The 18,953-nt window shown below is 44.6% G+C and overlaps 1 protein-coding gene across 32 annotated transcripts in view; it reads right to left on the bottom strand.

Moving 5' to 3' along the window:
• DOCK9 (dedicator of cytokinesis 9) overlaps positions 1-18,953 on the bottom strand; it is a 275,409-nt gene that overhangs the window by 93,011 nt on the left and 163,445 nt on the right. For all 32 annotated transcript variants that reach the window (XM_032864087.1, XM_032864092.1, XM_032864103.1 and 29 more), the window contains exons 10-15: positions 10,816-10,890; positions 9,797-9,937; positions 9,054-9,257; positions 8,352-8,474; positions 5,123-5,205; positions 4,403-4,525 (exon numbers count right to left, since the gene is read on the bottom strand). In XM_032864087.1, coding sequence (XP_032719978.1) covers positions 4,403-4,525; positions 5,123-5,205; positions 8,352-8,474; positions 9,054-9,257; positions 9,797-9,937; positions 10,816-10,890 — 749 coding nt within the window. The remainder of the gene's footprint in view (positions 1-4,402; positions 4,526-5,122; positions 5,206-8,351; positions 8,475-9,053; positions 9,258-9,796; positions 9,938-10,815; positions 10,891-18,953) is intronic.

Here is an 18,953-nt window from a genome sequence, read left to right as displayed (position 1 = left end):
TCCACGCATTTCCAAGAAAGCACAGATCTGAGCTTAGTTCCACACCACACGGCACATGGGCTTTGTGGAAGCTTAGTTTTTTAAATATAATGTTCAACTTACTTCAGAAGTTTAGGGGTTTTATTGAACGTGGCTTATCAGACATCAAAACCTACAAACAACAGAAATTCTACTGCCTTTTTTACATGCATTTGCAAAGTGGTGGTGGTGGGTGTGTGGGTGTTACACAAAGCGGATTCTCTTGTGACTGGGATTAGATTTTGTTTAGATCTGTAAAGTATATATATATTCCATGTAAAACTTAAAATACTTGAGCATGAAAACCCATCCTAAAACTTCATTTAAAAAATGTATACAGTAGACACATGTAGGGTATCTGGAATTTGGGAACTGCTTTTGTATACATATGAAGTTAGGAATGAGGCTCACTCTCGCTCTTAGGAAAAGAAAAGGTTTTTTTCTCTTCCCATTGCCCATACAACTGCTCGACAATCCCCAGAGGCAGGGAGAGTATTACAAACCAGCAGTCATCCCATGCCAACAGGCTGGGTGTCCTCACCTCTGTGTTTCCGCTGCCTGGTTCCCCCTTCTCTACTGTCTGTCCTGACTCATTAAAGTGACTGACCGGCAATACAGGCGTGCTTGGGTCTCCCGTAGTCCCTAAAAGCTTTGGAGTCACTTAAAAAATGTATATGCCATTAAAAGAAATTTGAGATATTTTTGTTGAAAAGAAATCACTGAACTGATGTCTATGAGATAGTTCAATAACCATTTACCAAGTGCTTATGGTGGTACAACACATGCTCAACTGAGCACCACAGACAGAACACAAACATGGTATGATGATTCCCATCCTCAACAAGACATGTTAAGAAGCACTTCCATCCAGAGTGTGCAAACCTCCATGGGAAGGCCAATGTCTAGTGTACTGAGAAGGAAAGGGACGACGTGAGTCTTCTCGGTGAGAGAAATCACCCTGCCATCGGTTTTCCTTTATTCCCCCCACAGCTGTAGGATTACAAGGGCTATGAGGGTTCCCCCTTAAAAAGAAGAGGAGATTCAAGCTGAGAAGGCGCATGACCTGCCCCAGGTCCCCCGACATGGACATGAGTTACATACTGAACTCCAAAAGAGGAGTAGGGGTCCCTCGGAGAGCCAAAGTGGAAGAGAACATGATTTAGGCAGAGGGCAAAGTGTGGTGGGGTGAAAGTGCCCAGTCGCTTAAGAGAAAGGCAAGTAGCCCCACCTGGCTTGAGTGCAGTGTCACCAGAGGGAAATGGAGGTCAGAATGTCAAATTTGGACACGAAGCACACAAAGGTACAGATGAAGACATATATGAAGTCTCATGCACAAACCCTAGTAACATTATTAACTAAACTACCCAATATGGTAGTATTAACTAATGTTTATACTTAGGCAGCTCTTCTTGCCCACAGCCCTGTCTCTGTGTTTTAATAAAAACACCTTTTCGCACCAGAAAAAAAAAAAAAGTTTACATTTAAAAAGGAACGTTCTATTTTTATACTTTACCTTCATGCCTTCAGATTTCCTGCAGAAGTTAGAAAAGGCACCACCATGAGCAAGTCAATTATAAAATACCAAGTGTTTCTTCTTAGACAAATATTTCTGGAAGCATATATGTCAGCAATACCATTTATCTGACAGAATCATTTTCTTACTAAATCTTGGAACACAGCCCTTGGTAATTACTGGGAGGGGAAGGGAGAAGTGGCTTATGAGATTTGACAGCTGTTTTCTAAAGACTGGAGCAGCTTGAGAAAATTTTTCCCATCCATTATTAAATGACACTTGGAGACAATCATGGGAACACAAACAATAGCTTTGTACCCAAGCTAGTGCCCAGGCCAGTGACACAGGATTATTCTTTGTAAAAATAAATAAATAAATAGGAAAGGAAAAGAGCAATACTAAGGTTAAAAAAAAAAAAAAAAGAGGAAAAAGAAAAAGGAAACCTCTGGTTCCCTAATTCCACTGTGGAAACCAGAGGGAATGGACATGGGCATTTCTCCAGATTCTTGCTGTGAAGGAAAGACAAAGCCCCCCCCCCCCCCATGATAGCTGCACCTTCGGATGCTGATAGCATCACACCCCTATTTGTCAGTTTCTGAGTCTCCCACTGGCCATGCTCCTCCCACAAGAGCCTTCCTCGTGAGCACGCCCATGAAGGCCCGGAGTGCCGGGGAGAACACTGCTGGGCCCTGAACCAGGGAAGGCCTGTGCTGTTTGCTGCCTGGCTATGGCCTCTTGGCTCAGATCATTCTTTCATTAAAGACCCCATAGGGTCCTACCCTGGTCCTCCACTGAGGACCAGAACTGTGAGCTGGGACTACCACCAAAGCACCACCACTGGCCAGGGCCATCTCAAGCTAGTCAGTGTAGGATGTAACTTCTGATAGGGCTTCTAACCTCCATCACACATAAAAAACTCCATTGTTTGTTTGTCAGAATATGAAAATAAAAGTTAAAAAAGAAAAAAAGCCCAAGTAAAATCACAGAAAGCTATATGGTAGAAGAGAAAAGCCACCTATACAGCCATCCTTCAGAGACAACCATGGCTGCCATTTTGGTGTATATCCCTCTCTTTCCATCTGGCTAGCTATTTGCCTATCAATTTCTTCATTTATACACAAAAAGAAATATATAAAATATTTTCTTCTCAAAAATGACGTCACATAGATACACTTTCACTTCCTTAACAATATAGTGTGTACACCTTCCTAAGTGATTACATTTGGACCGACGTCGTGATTATTAAGAACTACATGATAGTCCAGTGCAAGAAAACTGTCATCTATTTAACTAAAGGTGACTAAAGTTTTCAAAAAGCGAAACAAAGTAAGATGACTTTTTATTCTACAAGCAAGGGAGAAACGTGACAATAATTACTGTATGATGACATGTTGTATATGATAACACTCACTATTAGTAAGTAATCATTTTTAAGAGATGCTAATTACGGCTCTATTTAGAATTTTGAAAAATCAGAAGGAAGAGAAGTAAGAATAAGGCAAAAATGAACTTCTAACAGCCAGTCCTGAGTTCTAAGCAAAGTGACATTTTTACTTTGACACGTGGAGTTTCTTCCCCCCCCAAATAAAAAACTAAGATGGTAAAGGTCCTCTGATACAGAATAACTAGAGGCTGGCTCTTGGCCATTCTTTTCATTTCATTATTTTTTAATACCCTCAGTTCTTTCTCATTCACAGAATTTTCCCAGAAAACGTCCGAAGTTTTTATGTCCCTCGCAAAGGAAATGTCCTTAGCAAAGGAAATCAGTTTTGTGAGTTTCAAAAGGAACCCATTATGATGGAACACTAAACAGCGCAGTGATAGAAGATTCTCAGCCGGGCTGCCCCAGCCACTGCTTGGCCTCTCTTCTCCACCTTGCTGTGGGCTGAACGGCATCCCCAAACACATCTGCTAAAGTCCTAACCCCTGGTACCTATGGATGCAGGGTCTTTCCAGACGTAATCAAGAGAAGATGAAGTCACTGCAGTTGGCCCTAATCCAGCATGACACATTCCTTTAGAAGAAGGACACCACACCAGAAACTCACAGGAAGGTGTCCACGGGGAGCCTGAGGCTGTCACTGGATGGATGCCGTCACAAGCTGAGGAATGCCTGGGGTCATCAGAGATGAAGGAACCAAGGAAGGATCCTCCCCCCACAGATTTTGGAGCAAGTGCAGCCCTGCCAATGTCTTGGTTTTGGAGTGCTAGCCTCCAGAACTGCGAGGGAAGACATTTCCGTGGGTTTAAGCCACCCAGTCTGTGGCACTTTGTTTTGGCAGCTCTAGGAAACTCACACGCTCATGGGTATAGGTAAAGCATTGAAACAATGCTTGTAATCAGGAAGCACTATGTAGGGTACTGTCCTTCCCTTCCATCACCCACTCAGGTAATGGTACCTGAGTCACTCCATTGTGCAGGTCGGAAACCTGGGGGTTATTTATCTGAGACTGCTACCTGTCCACTGCTCTCTCCTTTCACCCTTCTCCCAATCGGAAACCCCAGACAGAGGAACGGTGGGTCCCCTGATGTGACCCCAATTAGTCCCCTTCTCCCTCTGCCACTTATCCTAGCTTTGCCAAGTCCTTTCCCATCTCTTGCCAGTGGTCCCTCCACTGTCTCCTTCCTCTGAAGGCTCACCTCTACCCTCATGCCACCCTCCACAGCACCACCAAAAACATCATTTGAAGAATTCAAATTAACCAGGATACCCTTCAATTTTAAATCTCTTCTTCCTTCCCAAGGACACGAGGCAAAGTTCCACGCTCCCCCAACTGGCCCTATGACGTTCAAGCGGAGCCCACGCCCCATCCCCACCAAACACCTTCTGTCTCTCAGGTGTGAAAATAACAAGAAAGGCTTTGAGACTCACTTCCGGAAGTCTGCCAGTAACTTGAGCATGTCATCATTGGAGAGCTTATTGCTATCTTGCCTGTAAAGAGCAGAGAATCTGGCATTTTTGTCAAGGTTTCCAGATGCATCCTTAAACAATGTCCTGAAATAGCCAAACAACATTTCTTAAGTGAGTTTCCAAAAGGCCAAAATAAATCCACAACTTAACTTTGGTTTCCACGTGAAGACCAATTATTATTCCATTGGCTGTATGTAGCTAACAGAAATTTCATTATCTAAAAACACGGAAGACATTTATGAGGATGAACACAACTAACTCAATTTACATAGAAAACATTTCCAGCATATGGCTCGTGCTTAGGGAACAACATACACAGTGAAATGCTTCAGAAGCAGAGCTCACAATTAAGGATGATCTGCAGGGACGACCCCCCACCCCGCCCCGCCACAACAGCCCACTCCCTTCCCTCCGCCCGGGCCGCTGCCCAAGCTGACCTCGGGACATGTGGAGGGAGCCCGGGATACCAGTCCCCACACAGCTCTCCTCCAGCCAGCACCTTTCCTCTCTGCGACTCCACTAAGGGATTATTCAGATAGGGAGGGGCCTTTTGTATTTTTCAGTTTTACACATTTAAATCCTCTTTGTCTCTTAACAATAAACAGAATAGACCTATCGATCTATATACCTCTCTTCATATATCTGTATCTATATCAAACGTATAGAAGATGTTGTCCTTACCTTGCTGCCCACGCAAATGGCATTCTGTACTGGCCTAGTCTTTGGCATGCCTGCTTGGCATTCTTCAGCACTTTCTGAGCAACCTTGAAGACATCAGAATCAAGCCATGAGATGCTGCATCCCACTGCCAGGACTGTGGTCTAAAGAGCCATCATCCCATGTTCATTAAACAAGCTCTTATCAGAGTACCAGATGCTTGGAAAAGCACAGTGACGGCTCATGAATATGGCTGGATTTATACGAGGTCCAGAGCATTCTGTTTAATGCAGTCGTTAGCAGTGATGTTCAAAGAATGAGGACTGTTTCTCGGCATGACCAGGGAGCTTGCCAGGAATGCAGAGTCTCGGGCCCCACCGCAGACCTGCCAGGTCAGAACCTGCATTCTGAGCAGACCCCCGGGATCCATGCGCACCAGCTCTGACGAGGGCTCATCTTCCAGATGGGAAGGAGAAAAGAGCGGTTTGTCTCGAAGTCAAACTGATACCTGCTGTGGGACCCCAGGCCATTAAACCTCTCTGGGCTCCACTTTCCCCACCTCAAGACAGAAGGGCATGGGCCATAATACTTTTCATTACCCCTCCCAGTTCCCAGACATCATGATTCCACCATAACTGTGTGGTGGGAATCGTCGCCCCTATGAGTGACTTAGAAACGTGTCCTGATTGAAACACGCCCGTAGCTCACCCAGCTCCTCCCCTTCTTCCAAATGGGCACGTTCTTGTGGGGATCTGGGGTACACAGCCATAGGTAAAATGGCCTACCTTCCTGGAGGGGTAATTTCACTCAAACATTTTCGGACAGAAACTATCATTTTTAGGTTCTAATAATACGGACTACACTGTGAAGTAAAATGTAATATTTGCATAAAATTTAAAGCTAAAACACAGGCTTCAAGTAAGTTGCACTGTTCCCTGCAGCAAACAGGGTCTGAGCTCACAGACTTACTGGGGGTGCAAATGGAACATGAGGTATGCAAAAGACTGAAACACTCATTTCTGCCCTCTAGGGTTTTTTTCCTCCCTCCCTCCCTCCCTTTCCTACTCTCCCTCCTCTTCCTGCCTTCCTCCCTCTCTTCCTTCCTTTCTTTCTTTCTTTTTCTTCCTTCTTCTCTTTTAATCTATTCATGGCGGACACCTACGGAGACTTTCCATAAAAGTTTCCTCCTCCAAGACAAAATTTAATCTAAACGATGTTCCAGACCATCTTGGAAAACAGGAATAAGTAATTTTGACACACATTAGAAAGCCATCCCTCAGTAATATCTCTGCCAAAACTTTTATTCTGATAAAAAATGGCTGATATAAAACAGATATAAAATGGTTGATACAAAATCTATTCTGATATAAAATGCTAATCTCTGCCTTAATACTTCGGAGGTGTGAATGCGTGGAATAATGCACACATGGCTGAGCTTTCCGTTCCGTAAGTAAAGAAGGAAGAGCAGACTTGCACAGATGCTCAACGGACACTGGGAAGCGTGAGTAGAGCATAAAGTTGAGCCCAAAGGGAATGTGATTTTGCAGGAACATGAGCTGCCAAATTTCAAACTGTGCACGTGGCAGGCAGAAGAGCAAAGATGGTGCATGTAGGCCCTGGAAATGAGTTACATACACAGGGGCGTAGACCTTACTTGGGCCTTCACTGCTTATTAACCAAAACACAGCATGGAGGACATTAGGGGAAGGAAGGGAAAAATGAAGCAGGGGAAGTCAAAGGGGGAGACGAACCACGAGAGACAGTGGATTCCGGGAAACAAACTGAGGGTTTCAGAAGGTATAGGGGGTGAGGGGATGGGTGAGTCCGGTCGTGGATATCAAGGAGGGCACAGGTGGCATGGAGCATTGGGTGTTCTACGCAAACACTGAATCATGGAACACGACATCAAAAACTAATGATGTACTGTAACATAATAAAAAAACAAATAAACAAACACAGGAGCTAAAAGAGCTTCTCATGCAAGGTTTTACAAACTTGATTTAAAAAATAAAATAGCTTCTTTCCAGGGACTAAACTTTACTCAGCTTTCATCAGCCAGAAAGGCATATTGTTGGAAGCAGTGCGCCCGGGAAGCTGGGCTTTCCCTGGCTGAGGGTGACAAGTGATAATGGTGTCCAGTGCATGTCACTGATCTGCAGCCTCGCCGGCAATGTCTCATATGTTATCTGCGCAGTCCCAGAACTGTTCCTGAGAGCGACCTGAGCGGGGAGCAGTATCATCCTTCAAGTACAGATGGCTCACCAGAGCCCAGAGAGGTGACACAACTTCTCCAAAGCAGCCAGCCTTGTTAGCACTCAGGACCCAGGTCTCTGACTCCTAGAACCTGCTCTTTAACAACCGCCCTCCATCCTGGGGACACCCCTGTGCTGTGTGGGGGGCCGCAGACAGGAAGAGGGGAAGCTCTGAAGCAACTCGGTCATTGTCCTTCAGAGCCAGGGGAGTGTCCCCTCCTGCTGTGGACCAGTCCTTGACAACAGAGCAGGGTCATCTCTCAGACGGACCACTTGTAAAAATTAATGTCAGACCAGCACAGATGGCACTCAAATGCTCACTCTACCAGGTAGCTCTATGTGCTAGAAGGTGACAGGCAAGTGCCTTTGGTCACAAGAGCTGTGGGACACTGAGCATGTAACTAAACCTTGGTAAACCCCAGTTTTCTGATGCCTGAAAGGAGATCTGGGACTAGATAACCTCTGAGATTCAAGTCTGCATGTGTCCACAGCGAGGCACTCTCCAACTAAGAAGCACACACCAAAGAAAGGAAACACACCAAAAACACATCTTGCGTGTTTCCCTTCCCTCTTCTATGGGAGTCACACCACCTCTGCCACCATAACCTGTCCCATAGGACCATACAGGGGACTGAAGCACTGGCCTTACTGGCCAGACCACCTGCGCCAGACCCTTCCCTCGTGCAGCCTCCATGTACATTTCAGCATAAACGGACCCAAAGGGAATTCCAGAATCCAAGAGGCACATCAACAGCTTTGGCAATTATTTTAGGATGTCTGGGCAACTGAAACATTTTATATACATACTACTTTTCACTGAAAACTGGACACACCAGGTTAGGTGGAATAGTAAATCTATGTAAGTAAATCTATGTAAGGAAGTACATCTTCCAGAATATAAATACAGCCCAACTCTGATTTCTTTAAGCATTTCTGTTTTGACAGACAGACCTTTTTTCCAATTGCTCTTCATCATCACAAAGCGTGAAAGTCAGCCGTACCTTGGAAGAGTCTGAACTTTTCATGTAGGGCTCGGCGCCGTGCGTGATGCTGCCCTGGAGCACTTTCTCAATTCTAGCCACGAGGAATATATCAGGGTGAGGACACGTGACTGAGAATATCCCCTAGGGAACAAACGGTTTTCTTTAGTGGGTCAATGTCACAGCCACGTTAAACAAAGCCCCTGAACATTAAACCTGCTAAAGCAGCAAAGAGGGCGGACACAGTACAGCCCCTTAGGGGCACCTGGTGCTTGTCACTAGGTCATCGTCCGACCAAAGAGGCGATTTGGCAGGACGCCTGAGGGGCTCAGTCGGTGAAGCATCTGTCTTGGGCTCAGGTCATGATCCCGGGGTCCTGGGATCAAGGCCCGCATCAGGCCCCCTGCTGCGAGAGGGGGCCTGCTGCTCCCTCTCCCTCTGCCTGCTGCTCCCCTTGCTTGTGCTCTCCCCCAACCCAGTAAAAAAAAAAAATTAAATTAAAAGAAGGCAATATGGCAGCGGGGGGAGCAACTAGCAGAAAGTTTAGAAAAAAAGAAATGACAAGTCAAATGCCATTTCTTGTCCTCTCAGCTAATCACATACGCAGTCAATAAACCCCACAGTCTCGTTCGACCCAGCTGTGCACTGCAGCGTCTCGCCACGCGTTCACAGCACGTGCGAGGTTAGTCACAGCAGGACCACTGCTGGGCGCGAGTCCCCCACCTGCTTCGGATACTGCATGGAGGCTTCATGAAGGATGTCCTGAAGGGTAGGCGAGCTCTGCCTGCCACCGTTCATCACAGCCGGGCACGTGGGGGCCAGCATCTGCCTCACGGAGAAATGGTTCAGGTCCACGTGGAAATCGGCAGAAATCTTTCGGTTGTATTTTATGTCGAACAGGGACAGAGTAACAAAGAAGGGCTCTACCTGAACAAAACAAAACCATCCAGACCATCACTACGGCTCCAACTCTCGGGGGAAAAGAGCGTTGCTATCGAAGAAGAAATTATTCAACCTATTTGTAAGGGTTGCTATAAATCACTATCAAAGAGAAAGGCTCCGTCCCTATCTTTTGTCATGAACATCCCAACTCTGAGGCTGAACAACCCCCGGCATCCTGACCTAAACACTGCATTTCTCCATCAGGAACTAGGATTTTCGGTCCAGACCACACTGCAATCGGCACATTGGTGACCTCTGAACAGTTTTGTAAATTATTTTTTAAAAGGGAAAAAATTACAGGGGCACCTGGGTGGCTCAGTGGGTTAAAGCCTCTGCCTTCGGCTTGGGTCATGATCCCAGGGTCCTAGGATCAAGCCCTGCATCCGGCGTTCTGCTCAGCGGGAAGCCTGCTTCCCTTCCTCTCTCTCTGCCCGCCTCTCTGCCTACTTGTGATCTCTGTCTGTCAAATAAATAAATAAAAATCTTTAAGAAATAAAAAAAAATTTTTTTAAAGGGAAAATTACATTTGTGGTGGGTCCTTCTTCATTTTCTGCAACACAGCATTGTAAATTGAAAGATAAATCATTGCACTTGACAAGAATTCTCTTCCCAAACTTCTCTTCAAATGGCTTCACTTCGGGTTCAGCTGATGTGAAGTCAAGCTTCTTTAAAAGAAAATGTACAAAAATATATTATGCTCACATTAAAAAAAAACTCCTAATAAACACATCCTAAGGAAATGCTGTAAAATATGGAAAAGATATATATATATACATATATATACATACTCATTTAATCACAACAGTGTTACTGTTTTGTAAGTTTATATAGCTTATAATAATGATTAGATAAATGATGGTATGCCTACTCAATGGGTTATTATACAGAGCTTAGAAATTATGGTTATGAACAACTTAGGTGTCCATCAACAAATAAATAAACAAAATCTGGTTTATTGCCCATACTGTGGAGTATTAGCCCTAAAAAGGAAGGAAATTCTGACACACACTACAATATGGATGGACCTTGAAAAACACCACGCTCAATAATCCAGACACGAAGACTGCAAACAAAAGGGGGAAAAATACAGCAGAACCGTCATGCCCTGGGGGCAGCTCTGGAGGTCCTTACCACGCCGGGTTTGGACTTTTGGGGTCACAGATGTGGCTCGTATGTGCCTTGGACAAGTCAGGAAACACCACTGCCTGCAGGGAATCTGCAATGATGCTTATAATTTTCTGACGGTCATTTTATGGGGTAAATTATATGTTCTTTGTGGACTCGAGGACATCCTGCATAGATCGCTCAGTTTTCAACAATCTACTAAATATGAAACACTCACAGTCATTGTGGTATGGTGATGAGATTATGGTTGTTTTTTATTTTCCCTTTTCCCCTGAATTTCCTATATTGTTGTTATGTTGCTTATAAATCCAAAGTAAACAAACATGCAAACACATAAATAAATGAAACATATCATCTGTCAAACATTTTCTTTCCCTGGCTTAGTTTTCAAATGTGAACATTAAAAAATAGTTCGTACCTGGGCATCTGGGTCCAAGTAAAAAAGTTTAACTCTGCTTTCACTTTTCAGTTTGATTTCTGCTTCTCTGGTACTCTGACAACAAGAGAAACAAAAAATAAAAAAATCACATTAAAAAAAACCCTCTTCTTACAGAGGTGTTTGAACATATCTGTCCCATCGGGAAGAGCGAGGCCACCAGACAACTCCACTCTCATTCTGGAGAGTCAACGGCACATCAAGGAACAGCGACAGACTGTCAAGTGGGCAGCACACGAGAAGACCTGATCCTAGAGGGTCAAAAACAATCAAAGAAAGCGGAAGAGAATAATTAAGCATTACTATTACGAAAGGCTCCGTAAAGCCAAGGAAGAGGAGACAGTCTCTGAATAAAGGGGTGGCTCTGAAGCACAAAATTTAGGAAAACATGAGCATTTGGGGCTGAATGAAAAGGCTGCACAGCACAGATAGACAAAGAATGGAAATGAGCCCAGATGGCAGAAAGAATTTTGGGTCCACCGAAGACTGAGGTATAAGCCCAGAAGGGAGTATGTTTTGAATGGTGGGAAAGAGAAACTGACAGATCTTGAATGACTGCCATCGGTGTCTACGGCAGGCAGGAGGGGGCACTGCTGATCCATTCAATAAAGACTTACTGAGAACCTCTAATGTGTCAGGCACTAGGGACACAAACATGAATGCAACACAGCAACTATCCCCAAGGAATACCAGCGAAGAAGACAGATTATAAACAGGCGATAAGAATGGCAGAGATAGCATACGGCACAGTGAGTGCTAACCTGGCCCAGGGGATGGCAGTGAGGGAAGAGGTTCCAGAAGAAGGCCCACCTTGAAATCCAAGAACATCTGGCAGGAAAGAAGGGAGTTGTGGGAGGAGGTTCCTGTAGGTACAAAGCTACAGTCTCCCCTGAGCAATGGTTAAGTTGTTTATTACGACTGAATGCTGGGGCATGACGGGAAAAGTAAAGAGAAATGAATCTGGGATTTGTAGGTTGGGGACTGTAGATCTTCTTCAGAAACCACAAAATCCAAATGCACTATTTTTAAGCAAAGGAATAAAATAACCAGATTCTGCTTTTTAAAAGAACCCCTTGGGCAGGACTGAGGCAGTGGGTTATAAGGGTTAAGGCCAAGAGGCCCAAATGGGCTCTTTATCACAGCTGCCTCCCCCCCATCCCACAGCAGAGCCCACCTATAACAAAGCCTAGTCCTCACGTGGGTAGCCATTAACTGAGATCGGTAAGTCAGGAGGAAGGGGTTTTTGGAGGTGACCGAGCACGGAAATAAATGCCTGTGGACAGAGAAATGGCACATAAGCATGAGGCAGGGAGGAAGGCTGAAATTACAGACTTGGAGAACATCAGTCTAGAGGTGGGGACAGAGAAGCCTCAGAGTGGCTGAAACTCCCTGGGGGAGAATTTGAAGGGGTTTGAAGACAGAAGCCCCGGGGCCCCGACACCGAAGGGATGGTGAGAAGAGAAGCCACAGAGGAAGTGGGACAAAGGGAGGCAGAGACAGGAGCTGGAGAAGTGGAATTTGGGAACAGAAAGACATTTCGAAGACATTCACAAGATGGAAGTCATTGCCAACCACATTATTTTTCATACTCGGTGCCTCTAAATCTGTGTCCTGTTCCTATTACCCTCAATCTCCATGGTTAAGTCCACAGATTCGGAATAGGATGCCCTCACTTACCTGTTCTATCCCCACAGACCGACTCACATCTCAGCCTGTGATGCGCCAGTGACAGCCACTGCCGCATCCGTGGGGAGGGTGGGGAAGGTGTCCTGTCCTCTCTGCTGGTGGCTGAACTTGATCTATTAATTATATTGCTGGATCTCAGCTCATGAGAAACTGAGCAGCTTCCTAAAATTCTCAGTCATGAAGCTGTCACAAGAGGTTGGTTCTCAGCAATGACCCAAACTCTACCACGACCAGATCTGAAAACCAGCTGTCTCTGTCTAGCAAAATGAAAGGACCACCAGAATACCAACTAAGAAACTGCGTCCTAGTTCTAGCTCACTTGTCACCTAGCTATGTGAACGTGAGCAAGCCGCTTAACCTCTCTGAACTCCACTTCCATTTCTAAGTAAAAATGTTGAATGAGATGACGGATGGAGTCTCTTCGCACAGCAAAGTTTATCTTGATCTTCTCAGCGGGAGCTTTAAGGCTTCTAGAGGTGAGCATTCCTACATTCCTACAAATCGTTCGATATGAGCTGACGCAGGCTCTCTCCACACACGGGACGGACAACTTTTTGACTCCATCTTGCCAATCACCGCTCCTAACTTTTCACATCAAAAGAGCCGAACATGTGCGTGCAGAATATACTTAGCTGGACCCAAAGAATTTGCTCTACTTTGTATACAACCCATGATGTTTCCTACCAAAAATGTCAGTACTAGGTGCTGCAAGCCACCACCACCAGTCACGCATTCTACTTCTGAATTCCTGCTCGAGTCTTCAACAAAGGCAGATCCTGTGATCTCAGACAGTACAACAGAGCGATGGATTCTTAACGCAGATACAGTTCCTAGAGGGTTTCTCAAAGACGCCTGTCAAAGCTGACTGTATCTGAGATCAGAAATGAACACAGCACAGATGACTGCTATGAGGTCCGTACAATAGAGGACAACCAGGGATGCAGACATATTAAAAGAAAAAAAAAAACAAAAACTAGCCAAAATAGACTCAAAGCATCCTGATGTTGCCACTAATATCCAAGGGACAGATTCTTCACTAGAGAAGCCATTTAATGGGAAAGAAGGGACAACGTCAGAAGCAAAAATGACCTAAAAGCCTATCATCTACCTTAGATACATTGACAGCTCCACTATGTCACTGATTAAAAGCAAACTCAAAGCTCCTTAAAAGTTCCTCCCATTCCTCCCAAGGCTTACAACAAATGCATTAAACAGAGGGGACGCCTGATAAATAGTGTTTGAAGGAATCACCAAGTAAAACATAGGCAGAAAGAAAATGTGGCTCAGGAAAGGCAGGGCTTTGCCCCAGAGCCAGGGAATAACAATTATCTGGAAGGGTCACAATGATAAAAAGCAAATATATATTCCTAAGAGCCAGTATCTCCACGCTAATATCCCAAATGCACATGTAAAACTTGTACAACCTCGGGGGGCGGGTCCTAGTATGATCCCTGTTTAGAAAAGGAGACACTGATGGGGCGCCTGGGTGGTGGCTCAGTAGTTGAGCCTCTGCCTTTGGCTCTGGTTGTGGTCTCAGGGTCCTGGGATTGAACCCCGCATTGGGCTCTCTGCTCAGTGGGGAGTCTGCTCCCCCCTCTTTCTCTGCCTGCCTCTCTGCCTAGTTGTGATTTCTGTCAAATAAATAAATAAATCTTAAAAAAAAGGAAAGAAAGGAAGAAAGGAAGAAAGAAAGAAAGAAAGAAAGAAAGGAAGGAAGGAAGGAAGGAAGGAAGGAAGAAGGGGAGAAACTGAGCCACAAGGGATAAATACTTTGCTTAAGAATTCAACACAATAGGGGCACCTGGGTGGCTCAGTGGGTTAAAGCCTCTGCCTTCAGCTCAGGTCATGATTCCAGGGTCCTGGGATCGAGCTCCGTATCGGGCTCTCTGCTCAGCAGGGAGCCTGCTTCCCCCTCTCTCTCTGCCTGCCCCTCTGCCTACTTGTGATCTCTGTCAAATAAAGAAATAAAATCTTAAATTAAAAAAAAAAGGAATTCAACACAATTTAAAAAATTTTTTAAAAAAAGATGGAGGAAGAGATCTACAAGCCAATAAAACACCCAAGATTGCCTGCAAACCACAAGACGATCTTTTAACTTTGACAGATCTGAGAGGGACAAACAGCCACAACTTGATCCTGTACTTCTAGCCTCCAGAACTGTGGGACAATAAATTTTTGTTGTATAAGAAAAAAAAAAAAAAAAGAGTTCAACACAATAAATAGAAGCCTGACTTCTGAGTCTGTGTGGCGTTAAGGCAGACTCTTCAACTATTCGACAAGGAAAAAGAATAAAGTATATGAACAGCCAAGTCAGAGAGGAAGAAACACAACATCTGAAAATCGAAAAATCTCACTATTAAGCAGCAAAACACAAATGAAAGCAGTGAAATACCATTCTCACTCTCCTGGGGAGGACATAGAAAAAATGGGAATGTGAACTGTTATAACATTCTGGGAAGCAACCTGGCAATATTTAAAGCATTAAAAACACAATGACCTCTGACCTAGAGATCCCATTTTGCAGACCATCCCTATTGAAATAAGAAAACGAGTATTTAAGCTTATGATATGCCATGTTGTGGGGAGCCTGGGTGGCTCAGTCGCTTAAGTGTCTGACTTCAGCTCAGGTCATGATCTCAGGGTCCTGCGATGAAGTCCCTTGTCAGGTTCCCTGCTCAGTGGGGAATCTGCTAGTCTCTCTCCCCTAACCCTGCCCCCTGCTCATGCTCTCTCTCTCAAATAAACACATAAAATCTTTTTAAAAATGTGTCATGTTGTTTATTACGTACTGTTTATAGAGGCTTAAAAAGGAAAATAACCCAAATGTTCATGAATATGAAGGAGGTAAATAAAGTTCAAAATATCCACATTTAGAATATTATACAGCTATGAACACCAAGTAAACTCGACCTTTATGGCCCCCAAAGGGCATCTTTACAAGATTTTTAAGTGACAGAACAAGTTTCAGAGTAATGTATATACCATGCGCACATTTTTTTAAAAAAACTAAAACCATCATATACGTGTGTGTATTTCCATGAGCAATCAGTTTGATGCAACAGGAATTACTACAGATTAGTAACACTCTGTGTTCTCCAGGATGTGGGGATGGACCATGAAGGGAAAGAGTAACTCTATACAGCTTTGGATATTTTTACTTATCATAGCAAACACCTTTATTTTTACTTAAATTTTAGTAAAGATAATAAAATAAACTCCTATAATGAGTACTTTCGCAATCTAAGGGCCCACAAAGTATAGCCATAAAAAAACATTATCCCACAGTCTACTTGTTCAGCGCTTCTTGAAGTGACAGAAACCAGCTCTGCTCTTAAAATAATCCATGGTCAGTCCAATGTTGTGGAGGTAGGAAGAATGGGGCTGGCTTTTCCCCAGACCTTGTCACTGCTGTCCTGCTCACAACCCATCTAATTACTATGGGTTCAGAAGAAAGGAAAACATGAAGAAAATGGACAATGACAGAGCCGTTTTCTGTGAAAACTGGTACTTGCTCAGAAGTCAAAGAGAATGACTCATCTAAAACAAAGGCTATTCCCCTCAATCCTGTGAACCCTAAGTTTAACCACTAACAGCCCACCCTCACAATGTTTTCTTCCTTGTCTAAGAAGCAGTTATGGGGGCACCTGGGTGGCTTAGTTGGTTAAGCGTCCAACTCTTGATCTCAGCTCAGGTCATGATCTCAGGATCATGAGATCGAGCCCCTTGTCAGACTCCATACTCAGCGTGGAGTCTGCTTGTCCCTCTCCCTCTGCTCCCTGCCCTCACTCACACCTCTCTCTTCCTCTCTCGCAAATAAATAAATAAATAAATAAATAAATAAATAACATCTTTTTTAAAAAGCAGCAGCAGCAGCGATTATGGACCATGCATTCAAGGGGTTTCCAGAAGGACTGCTGTAGGCTTGCATACTCTGTGTCTTAAATTTATCTCTGAGCAAGCAAAACAATTAAAATCCAATAACCATGGCCAGCAGCATCTTATTTTGAAGACGAGTTATCAGAAAAACACTGTGTTGACTGTTGGTTCAGTTAAACATAATGGGTTGGAACAAGAAGACTTAGCAAACTCCTTGGAGGCCAGAATCTATATTTAAAGAGCCGTCAGGACTTGTTTCTACTACTTCCAAGATATCTAACTCCCCACAGCCATTACCTCTTCCTCTGCCTCACAAAGCAATAATAAAGCATCTAGAATAAGGAGGCCTCGGGTGCCTGGGTGGCTCAGTCAGTTAAGCATTGGACCCTTGGTTTCAACTCAGGTCATGGTCTCAGGGTTGTGAGATGGAGCCCCATGTCGGGCTGCACGCTCAGTACAGAATCGGGTTGGAGATTTTCTCCCTCTGGCCCTCCCCTCCAATTGCACTTTCTCTCTCTCTCTCTCTCAAAATAATCTTTTTAAAAAATTAGAAAGAAAAAAAAAAAAGGAGGCGGCCCAAGAGAGGGAATGCCTCCCGACCTCACAAGCACAAGCCCCAGCCAACGGCCTTGTGTCATGATACAAGGACATCGTTGCCTGGATTAGGATACAGGGAAGGAAGCATCTATTCCAGATGTGGCTTAAAAAAGTCAGAGAAGGTATCTGCGAAACTGGCTGGCTGCCTCACCCTCACGCAACCTCAGTGAGACTATGAAGTTGGAGAACTAGGACTCCATCCTGTGTTCAGCTGTGGACGACTGACCTCGAAGAGAAGTTCACTCACTAAAAAGAAGTTACCAGCTAACTGAACACGAGCAATTTCGCATTAACAGTAAACAGAGCTCTTCTTTTAGAGCCACCTGGGGAGGCCAAGGGAAGGTGAGTTGCTGTTCTCTGAGTACCAAACAGCACAAAAAGAGAAAAGCTGTGAAGGAAAATAGACAGTGGGAGCACGAGGGTTTTCTTCTGACTTTCCTTAGGAGGTGATATATACGTGCCGAAGACAGGTATAAAGATATAAAGATAACCACAGAAAGAAATTACTAGATAAGTAGCCACTGGATTTACAACATGATTATATTACCCTTGACTATATAGGGAAGAAACCAATTAGGTAACTTTACAGTTTGTGTATTTAATAAAAATGTTGATAAGACTATGTGCTCTGAGGTGTGCCTGGGTGGCTCAGTTGGTTAAGCAGCTGTCTTCGGCCCAGGTCACAATCTCAGGGTCCCGAGCTCCTTGCTCAGCGGGCGCCTGCTTCTCCCTCTCCCTCTGCCTGCCGCTCCCCCTGCTTGTTCTCTGTCAGATGAATAAATAAAACCTTAAAAAACAAAACAAAAAGACTACATGCTCTGATACTACAAATGCTGTTACATTTACAACGAACATGTATTTGGTTCCATATTAGACAATAGGAGGAAAAGAACAAGTTTCAGGGCAGATACACTGGGTCTTCAATAAGAAAACAATAAAGATGTTCATTACCAAATGTACAAGCCACACAAGGGCCAAGAATACACAACATATTCTGAAAACCTAAGCCCATATCGCCCTTGCCATACGTCAAGGGCCCCTCCATTATATTCCAAAATGAGACCTCAGTTATTTTTGTACTAAAACAACTTCCTGTCACTCATATCCTGTTTGTTCTGTCTGGGTCACATTGGAAGACAAAAGCCGGGGCAACAGGATGAATGAAGCAGAAAGAAGGCTGCGCAGAGAGGAGCCCGCCACTCACTCCCACCACCAACATGCCCTGCCCTCTGCCGCGGCTCGAGTCCTTTCTCTGCAGCTTACTTCTCGTCTCCCTCTGGACCCTTCCCTACCCCTCTATTCCCAGTGCTGACCTCTTTGCCTCTTCATCCCGATTACACTGCCCTCCCTTGCCTAGGTGTGCACACAGGCTCTCCTTCCCCTCCCTTCCCCCTCTATGTCAACTTCGGATTCTGCAACTATGGAACCGTTCCTCCTAAGATTAAGAGGACCCATTATTAGTCAACTCCCTGCTTCCTTAACAGGCACAAAAGGCCCCCACCCTGAAACACTGGAGAGGGTTATAAACTAGGCTACAATTATCCTTATGCTGGGGGCAGAGTCAGGCCGGGGCTTCCCCAGCTGCCCCCCAACACCACTACCACACGCACCCGAGCATCACGAGCGGGACAGCAGCATGTGGACTGCGTGACGGCATGTCCTCAGTGTCTTTATTCTTTTAATTTCTCCCTTTGAAAAGTTACATGCTGCCCTTTATCTACCTTCTTAAATAGAAGTTTTTTGGGGTTTTTTTTTAAACACTTAAGAGCTAAGGGGGAAAATAACAACAGTGAAGCCCCTGATAATACTTTTTTTTGGGCTTTGACCATGACCACAGTGAGAAATACGTTTATATCACAACCCAATACATACACACATACCACATATGTACGTTTTTAAAAATATTATCTATCGCTGGGCTCCCTGGCTGCCTCAGCTGGTAGAGCATTTGACTCTTGATC

The sequence above is a fragment of the Lontra canadensis genome, unplaced genomic scaffold, assembly GCF_010015895.1.
Source record: "Lontra canadensis isolate GAN:19392208 unplaced genomic scaffold, GSC_riverotter_1.0 scaffold26, whole genome shotgun sequence".
Classification (NCBI taxonomy): Eukaryota; Metazoa; Chordata; class Mammalia; order Carnivora; family Mustelidae; genus Lontra; species Lontra canadensis.
This window is presented reverse-complemented; position numbering and strand designations above follow the sequence as displayed.